Source organism: Triticum urartu, chromosome 4A (assembly GCF_056163025.1).
Source record: "Triticum urartu cultivar PI428250 chromosome 4A, HENAU_Tu73, whole genome shotgun sequence".
In the NCBI taxonomy this organism is placed as follows: domain Eukaryota; kingdom Viridiplantae; phylum Streptophyta; class Magnoliopsida; order Poales; family Poaceae; genus Triticum; species Triticum urartu.
The window spans coordinates 95,632,025-95,642,018 of record NC_141876.1 but is presented as its reverse complement, the minus strand read 5'-3'; the positions used below and the strand labels follow the sequence as shown (position 1 = coordinate 95,642,018).

Below are 9,994 nucleotides of genomic sequence, written 5' to 3'. Positions count from 1 at the left end.
GATCAAAATCGACCGCAATCTGAATCGCTGTGTGTACGACTCCTCCAACCGCGTTCTTGCAACGCTGCCACCTCGCGATCTTCATGGGTATGAAGATGCACTCCCCTCTCTCTCGTTGCTAGTCTCTCCATAGATTGATCTTGGTGATGCGTAGAAATTTTTTAATTTCTGCAACGATCCCCAACAAGTGTCATCGTCTAACTTTTAACCTGGAGGTTTCCACTATCAGCTCAGGATCTGAGCCCGGCTCAGGAGAGGATCCCGCAGCACCAGTCGAGCACTAGATCGTTAGAGTATCTGCAGTCATCATGAGGTTGATGTACCAATGTAGTCGTACGTGTCATGATGCTTAGTTTCATGTATGAGGGTAGTCGAACCCGTCATGATGTTTACTTTTCATGTAAGAGTCTATGTATAATTATGTTGGAACCTTTTTATTATTTGCCTTGATTTCTTTTTCGCTGCTTTCTTTCAGCTTGTCGCTGGCTTTTCTTCCCATTTTTGGATATTTCTCATCTCAGTTGCTTTATATTGGGAAAATGAACAATAGGATGACGCGAGGAGGCAGCAGCAGCCACGCTTGTGAGGATGTCCCTGTTCGTCACTCAGCAAGACATGCATGACATTCCCCCGAGCCATATCCACCACCACCGCCACATCCACCATCCACTGAGCAAATCATGCATATGTTTGAAGAAAGAAGGAACAACGATCTGATTGAGCTGTTGAAAAGTGTGCAAGCTATGGTTAGGCAGAATGGAAATCAGAATGGTCATCACTCCAAGCTGTCAGAATTTCAGAGGACCAAGCCTCCCAGTTTCAGTCAAGTTATCGATCCTTTGGAAGTCGACGATTGGTTAAGGACTATTGAGAGGAAGGTTGAGATTGCTCACACTGAAGAAGCTGATGAGGTTCCATTCGCTACACATTATCTTGAAGGAGCTACCGCTATATGGTGGGATAATGCTAAGGCTATGTGGCCTGTGGACGAAGAAATTACTTGGACTAAATTCAAGGACCATTTCTGCAAGTACCATATTCCCGCCGGTATTATGAAGGTCAACCAGCGCGAATTTCTCGCTCTCACACAAGGAAGCCTATCAGTAAGTGAGTACCTACACAAGTTCAACCATTTGGCCCGTTATTCTCTCTATGATGTGGCCAAAGAAGAAAGGAAGATTGATAGATTTCTTGGAGGACTGAACCAACACCCCAGATGCACTCTCGGTATGTTTGATTTCCCAGATTTCCAAACTCTGGTAAACAAAGCCCTCATCATAGAAAGGGAACACAAGATCGTGCACGACAACAGGCCTGCTGTTGGAAATATGCCCTAGAGGCAATAATAAAATGGTTATTATTATATCTCCTTGTTCATGATAATTGTCTATTGTTCATGCTATAATTGTGTTATCCGGAAATCGTAATACATGTGTGAATACATAGACCACAACACGTTCCTAGTGAGCCTCTAGTTGACTAGCTCGTTGATCAAAAGATAGTCATGGTTTCCTGACTATGGACATTGGATGTCATTGATAATAGGATCACATCATTAGGAGAATGATGTGATGGACAAGACCCAATCCTAAGCATAGCTCAAAGATCGTGTAGTTCATTTGCTAGAGCTTTTCCAAATGTCAAGTATCATTTCCTTAGACCATGAGATTATGCAACTCCAGCATACCATAGGAGTGCTTTGGGTGTGCCAAACGTCACAACGTAACTGGGTGACTATAATGGTGCACTATGGGTATCTCCGAAAGTGTTTGTTGGGTTGGCACGAATCGAGACTGGGATTTGTCACTCCGTATGACGGAGAGGTATCTCTGGGCCCACTCGGTAATGCATCATCATAATGAGCTCAATGTGACCAAGTGGTTGATCACGGGATCATGCATTATGGTACGAGTAAAGTGACTTGCCGGAAACGAGATTGAACGAGGTATTGGGATACCGATGATCGAGTCTCGGGCAAGTAATGTACCGATTGACAAAGGGAATTGTATACGGGATTGATTGAATCCACGACATCGTGGTTCATCCGATGAGATCATCGAGGAGCATGTGGGAGCCAACATGGGTATCCAGATCCCGCTGTTGGTTATTGACTGGAGAGTCGTCTCGGTCATGTCTGCTTGTCTCCCGAACCCGTAGGGTCTACACACTTAAGGTTCGGTGACGATAGGGTTGTTGAGATATTAATATGTGGTACCCCGAAAGTTGTTCGGAGTCCCGGATGAGATCCCGAACATCGCGAGGAGTTCCGGAATGGTCCGGAGGTGAAGAATTATATATAGGAAGTCCAGTTTCGGCCATCGGGAAAGTTTCGGGGGTCACCGGTATTGCCCCGTGACCACCGGAAGGGTCCCGGGGGTCCACCGGGTGGGGCCACCTATCCCGGAGGGCCCCATGGGCTGAACTGGGAGGGGAACCAGCCTTGATGGGCTGGTGCGCCCCCCTTGGGCCTCCCCCTGCGCCTAGGGTTGGAAACCCTAGGGGTGGGGGCCGTCCCACTTGGCTTGGGGGGCAAGTCACCCCCCTTGGCCGCCGCCCCCCTTGGAGATCCCATCTCCTAGGGCCGGCGCCCCCCCTAGGGGTCCTATATATAGTGGGGGGAGGGAGGGCAGCCACACCCTAGCCCCTGGCACCTCCCTCTCCCTCCCGTGACACCTCTCCCTCTCGCTGAGCTCGGCGAAGCCCTGCCGAGATCGCCGTTGCTTCCACCACCACGCCGTCGTGCTGCCGGATCTCCATCAACCTCTCCTTCCCCCTTGTGGATCAAGAAGGAGGAGACGTCTTCCCAACCGTACATGTGTTGAACGCGGAGGTGCCGTCCGTTCGGCGCTAGGTCATCGGTGATTTGGATCACGACGAGTACGACTCCATCAACCCCGTTCTCTTGAACGCTTCCGCTTGCGATCTACAAGGGTATGTAGATGCACTCCCCTTTCCCTCGTTGCTAGATAACTCCATAAGATCTTGGTGATGCGTAGAAAAATTTTAAATTCTACTACGTTCCCCAACAGTGGCATCATGAGCTAGGTCTATGCGTAGTTTATATGCACAAGTAGAACACAAAGCAGTTGTGGGCGTTGATATTGTCAATTTACTTGCCGTTACTAGTCTTATTTGATTCGGCGGCATCGTGGGATGAAGCGGCCCGGACCGACCTTACACGTACGCTTACGTGAGACTGGTTCCACCGACTGACATGCACTAGTTGCATAAGGTGGCTAGCGGGTGTTTGTCTCTCCCACTTTAGTCGGATCGGATTTGATGAAAAGGGTCCTTATGAAGGGTAAATAGAAATTTGCATATCACGTTGTGGTTTTGGCATAGGTAAGAAACGTTCTTGCTAGAAACCTATAGCAGCCACGTAAAAACTTGCAACAACAATTAGAGGACGTCTAACTTGTTTTTGCAGCATGTGCCGTGTGATGTGATATGGCCAAAAGGATGTGATGAATGATATATGTGATGTATGAGATTGATCATGTTCTTGTAATAGGAATCACGACTTGCATGTCGATGAGTATGACAACCGGCAGGAGCCATAGGAGTTGTCTTAATTTATTTATGACCTGCGTGTCAACATAAACGTCATGTAATTACTTTACTTTATTGCTAAAGCATTAGCCATAGTAGTAGAAGTAATAGATGACGACACAACTTCAAGAAGACACGATGATGGAGATCATGGTGTCATGCCGGTGACAACGATGATCATGGAGCCCCGAAGATGGAGATCAAAAGGAGCAAATGATATTGGCCATATCATGTCACTATTTGATTGCATGTGATGTTTATCATGTTTTACATCTTATTTGCTTAGGACGATGGTAGCTTAAATAAGATGATCCCTCGTAATAATTTCAAGAAAGTGTTCCCCCTAACTGTGCACCGTTGCGAAGGTTCGTTGTTTCGAAGCACCACGTGATGATCGGGTGTGATAGATTCTAACGTTCGAATACAACGGGTGTAAGCCAGATTTACACACGCAATACACTTAGGTTGACTTGACGAGCCTAGCATGTACAGACATGGCCTCGAAACACGGAAGACCGAAAGGTCGAGCATGAGTCGTATAGAAGATACGATCAACATGAAGATGTTCACCGATGTTGACTAGTCCGTCTCACATGATGATCAGACACGTCCTAGTTGACTCGGATCATGTTTCACTTAGATGACTAGAGGGATGCCTATCTGAGTGGGAGTTCATTGAATAATTTGATTAGATGAACTTAATTATATTGAACTTAGTCTAAAATCTTTACATTATGTCTTGTAGATCAAATGGCCCACGCTAATGTTTCCCTCAACTTCAACGCATTCCTAGAGAAAACCAAGTTGAAAGATGATGGCAGCAACTATACGGACTGGGTCCAAAACCTGAGGATCATCCTCATAGCTGCCAAGAAAGATTATGTCCTAGAAGCACCGCTAGGTGACGCACCCATCCCAGAGAACCAAGACGTTATGAACGCTTGGTAGTCACGTGCTGATGATTACTCCCTCGTTCAGTGCGGCATGCTTTACAGCTTAGAACCGGGGCTCCAAAAGCATTTTGAGCAACACGGAGCATATGAGATGTTCGAAGAGCTGAAAATGGTTTTCCAAGCTCATGCCTGGATCGAGAGATATGAAGTCTCTGACAAGTTCTTCAGTTGTAAGATGGAGGAAAATAGTTCTATCAGTGAGCACAAACTCAAAATGTCTGGATTGCATAACCACTTGACTCAGCTGGGAGTTAATCTCCCGGATGACGCAGTCATTGACAGAATCCTTCAGTCGCTTCCACCGAGCTACAAGAGCTTTGTGATGAACTTCAATATGCAGGGGATGGAAAAGACCATTCCTGAGGTATATTCAATGCTGAAATCAACGGAGGTGGAGATCAAAAAGGAACATCAAGTGTTGATGGTGAATAAAACCACTAAGTTTAAGAAAGGCAAGGGTAAGAAGAACTTCAAGAAGGACGGCAAGGGGGTTGCCGTGCCCGGTAAGCAAGCTGCCGGGAAGAAGCCAAAGAATGGGCCCAAGCCCGAGACTGAGTGTTTTTATTGCAAGGGAAGTGCTCACTGGAAGCGGAACTGCCCCAAATACTTAGCGGACAAGAAGGCCGGCAACACTAAAGGTATATGTGATATACATGTAATTGATGTGTACCTTACCAGTACTCGTAGTAGCTCCTAGGTATTTGATACCGGTGCGGTTGCTCACATTTGTAACTCAAAGCAGGAGTTGCGGAATAAGCGGAGACTGGCGAAGGACGAGGTGACGATGCGCGTCGGGAATGGTTCCAAGGTCGATGTGATCGCCGTCAGCACGCTACCTCTACATTTACCTACGGGGTTAGTTTTAAACCTCAATAATTGTTATTTAGTGCCAGCTTTGAGCATGAACATTGTATCAAGATCTCATTTAATTCGAGACGGCTACTCATTTAAATCCGAGAATAATGGTTGTTCTATTTATATGAGAGATATGTTTTATGGTCATGCTCCGCTGGTGAATGGTTTATTCTTAATGAATCTCGAGCGTAATGTTACACATATTCATAGTGTGAATACCAAAAGATGTAAGGTTGATAATGATAGTCCCACATACATGTGGCACTGCCTCCTTGGTCACATAGGTGTCAAACGCATGAAGAAGCTCCATGCAGATGGACTTTTGGAGTCTCTTGATTATGAATCATTTGACACGTGCGAACCATGCCTCATGGGTAAAATGACCAAGACTCCGTTCTCAGGAACAATGGAGCGAGCAACCAACTTATTGGAAATCATACATACTGATGTGTGCGGTCCAATGAGTGTTGAGGCTCGCGGTGGCTATCGTTATGTTCTCACCCTCATTGATGACTTGAGTAGATATGGGTATGTCTACTTAATGAAACACAAGTCTGAGACCTTTGAAAAGTTCAAGGAATTTCAGAGTGAGGTTGAGAATCAATGTGACAGAAAAATCAAGTTCTTGTGATCAGATCGTGGGGGAGAATACTTGAGTCACGAATTTGGCACGCACTTAAGGAAATGTGGAATAGTTTCACAACTCACGCCGCCTGGAACACCTCAGCGTAATGGTGTGTCTGAACGTCATAATCGCACTCTATTGGATATGGTGCGATCTATGATGTCTCTTACCGATCTACCGCTGTCATTTTGGGGCTATGCTTTAGAGACTGCCGCATTCACTTTAAATATGGCTCCGTCGAAATCCGTTGAGACGACACCGTATGAATTATGGTTTGGGAAGAAACCTAAGCTGTCGTTTCTAAAAGTTTGGGGATGCGATGCTTATGTCAAGAAACTTCAACCTGAAAAGCTCGAACCCAAATCGGAAAAATGCGTCTTCATAGGATACCCTAAAGAAACTATTGGGTATACCTTCTACCTCAGATCTGAAGGCAAGGTCTTTGTTGCCAAGAATGGATCCTTTCTAGAGAAAGAGTTTCTCTCGAAAGAAGTAAGTGGGAGGAAAGTAGAACTTGATGAAGTATTGCCTCTTGAACCGGAGAGTGGCGCAGCTCAAGAAAATGTTCCTGAGGTGCCTGCGCCGACTAGAGAGGAAGTTAATGATGATGATCATGAAACTTCAGATCAAGTTGCTACTGAACTCCGTAGGTCCACAAGGACACGTTCCTCACCAGAGTGGTACGGCAACCCTGTCCTGGAAATCATGTTGTTAGACAATGGTGAACCTTCGAACTATGAAGAAGCGATGGCGGGCCCAGATTCCGACAAATGGTTGGAAGCCATGAAATCCGAGATAAGATCCATGTATGAAAACGAAGTATCGACTTTGACTGACTTGCCCAATGATCGGCGAGCCATAGCAAATAAATGGATCTTTAAGAAGAAGACAGACGCGGATGGTAATGTAACCATCTATAAAGCTTGGCTTGTTGCTAAGGGTTATCGACAAGTTCAAGGGGTTGACTACGATGAGACTTTCTCACCCGTAGTGAAGCTGAAGTCCGTCCGAATCATGTTAGCAATTGCCGCATTATATGATTATGAGATATGGCAAATGGACGTCAAAACGGCATTCCTTAATGGTTTCCTTAAGGAAGAATTGTATATGATGCAGCCGGAAGGTTTTGTCGATCCTAAGAATGCTGACAAGGTGTGCAAGCTCCAACGCTCGATTTATGGGCTGGTGCAAGCATCTCGGGGTTGGAACATTCGTTTTGATGAGACGATCAAAGCATTTGGGTTTACGCAGACTTATGGAGAAGCCTGCATTTACAAGAAAGTGAGTGGGAGCTATGTAGCATTTCTCATATTGTATGTGGATGACATACTGTTGATGGGAAATGATATAGAATTCTTGGAAAGCATAAAGGCCTACTTGAACAAGTGTTTTTCAATGAAGGATCTTGGAGAAGCTGCTTACATATTAGGCATCAAGATCTATAGAGATAGATCGAGACGCCTCATTGGTCTTTCGCAGAGTACGTACCTTGACAAGATATTGAAGAAGTTCAATATGGATCAGTCAAAGAAGGGGTTCTTGCCTGTGTTGCATGGTACGAGATTGACCACGGCTCAATGCCCGACCACGGCAGAAGATAGAGAAAAGATGAGTGTCGTCCCCTATGCCTTGGCCATAGGGTCTATCATGTATGCTATGCTGTGTACCAGACCTGATGTAAACCTTGACGTAAGTTTGGTAGGAAGGTACCAAAGTAATCCCAGCATGGAACACCGGACAGCGGTCAAGAATATCCTGAAGTACCTGAAGAGGACTAAGGATATGTTTCTCGTTTATGGAGGTGACGAAGAGCTCGTCGTAAAGGGTTATGTCGATGCTAGCTTCGACACAGATCTGGATGACTCCAAGTCACAAACCGGATACGTGTATATTTTGAATGGTGGGGTAGTAAGCTGGTGCAGTTGCAAGCAGAGCGTTGTGGCGGGATCTACATGTGAAGCGGAGTACATGGCAGCCTCGGAGGCAGCACGAGAAGCATACTGGGTGAAGGAGTTCATTGCCGACCTAGGAGTCATTCCCAATGCGGCGGGCCTGATGACTCTCTTATGTGACAACACTGGAGCTATTTCCCTTGCCAAGGAGCCCAGGTTTCACAGGAAGACCAGGCATATCAAGCGTCGCTTCAACTCCATTCATGAAAGTGTTCAAAATGGAGACATAGATATTTGTAAAGTACATACGGACCTGAATGTAGCAAATCCGTTGACTAAACCTCTCCCTAGAGCAAAACATGATCAACACCAGAACTCTATGGGTGTTCGATTCATCACAATGTAACTAGATTATTGACTCTAGTGCAAGTGGGGGACTGTCAGACATATGCCCTAGAGGCAATAATAAAATGGTTATTATTATATTTCCTTGTTCATGATAATTGTCTATTGTTCATGCTATAATTGTGTTATCCGGAAATCGTAATACATGTGTGAATACATAGACCACAACACGTCCCTAGTGAGCCTCTAGTTGACTAGCTCATTGATCAAAGGATTGTCATGGTTTCCTAACTATGGACATTGGATGTCATTGATAATAGGATCACATCATTAGGAGAATGATGTGATGGACAAGACCCAATCCTAAGCATAGCTCAAAGATCGTGTAGTTCGTTTGCTAGAGCTTTTCCAAATGTCAAGTATCATTTCCTTAGACCATGAGATTGTGCAACTCCCGGATACCGTAGGAGTGCTTTGGGTGTGCCAAACGTCACAACGTAACTGGGTGACTATAAAGGTGCACTACGGGTATCTCCGAAAGTGTCTATTGGGTTGGCACGAATCGAGACTGGGATTTGTCACTCCGTATGACGGAGAGGTATCTCTGGGTCCACTCGGTAATGCATCATCATAATGAGCTCAATGTGACCAAGTGGTTGATCACGGGATCATGCATTACGGTACGAGTAAAGTGACTTGCCGGAAACGAGATTGAACGAGGTATTGGGATACGGATCAAGAAATAAATCAACAAGGTACGGATCAAGAACAAATAATCGGTAAGAAACCCCAATCTCAAACCAATATCCGTGGAAGAAGAACTAGAGCTACTAGAATTCCCACCTATGAAACTCCCGAACCTTTCCGGTTATGCAATCAGGTGCTGGGGATACAGGGGAAGCATAATATCTCACCCAAACTAGCAAATCCTACATCCAGCTGTATCCATCCTTCAACACATAACCAAGAAACCTTCGGAAACCATCTACCTCAACCTTCGAAAAGCATCCGTTATACAAGTTATGGCAATACTCCCGAACTCCCGCCCCAGTACTGGGTGGCGTCGAGGTTATCTCACCAACGAACTGCATAAAAGAGATTTTCGATGTCGGCGTACTAAACTCAGGTATTCCAGAACTGCAACGATAAAATTATGATGACAACACCTCAGAGCTCAACTCCCCGGGACACTTCCACTAAACCCCTGACAGGAGGCACCAAGACAATGTTCTCATCATAAAACCATCGGAACGATTCCAAGATACCCACGTGATCCTAAAAAAATTTTAGTGAAAATTTGAGAAGAGAAGAGTCAAAACTCTACGTCAGGATGCCTTACCAGAGCGATGAGGAGACTGGGAAGTAAAAAGAATTCCTAAACTCTCCGATATATAATTCCTAAATGACTCAAAACACTTTCTAGACACAACTCGGCCGATAAAAACGATCAAGCAATGGGGCTCCTAAGGTCGGGGAAGGCTCTGATTACCAACTTGTAACACCCTCGATGCGACTATAGCTCCCACATGTTGAGGCACGACTTAGAGACATAATCGCATTGAAGGCATATGTCGCAAGTTAGGCAATCTTCAGAACATCCCATGTAATATGATAAATAAAAGGGAGATAACATAGTTGGCTTACACTCGCCACGTCAATCAAGTACATAAATAACATTACATCATCCCAAACACTCATGGCCCGACTACGGCGCCAAAATAAAAGAGAACCCAACATGCCACACGGTCCCAATCACCCCCAACTGGGCACCACTA

General features: G+C 45.4%; 1 protein-coding gene across 1 annotated transcript; it reads left to right on the top strand.

The window, feature by feature from the left end:
* The first annotated feature begins 743 nt into the window (after window positions 1–743).
* On the top strand, window positions 744–1,337 carry LOC147974943 (uncharacterized). Its single transcript, XM_087520214.1, has one exon. It carries the CDS (start codon window positions 744–746, stop codon window positions 1,335–1,337), a length of 594 nt encoding a protein of 197 aa, XP_087376340.1.
* The last annotated feature ends 8,657 nt before the right edge of the window (window positions 1,338–9,994 follow it).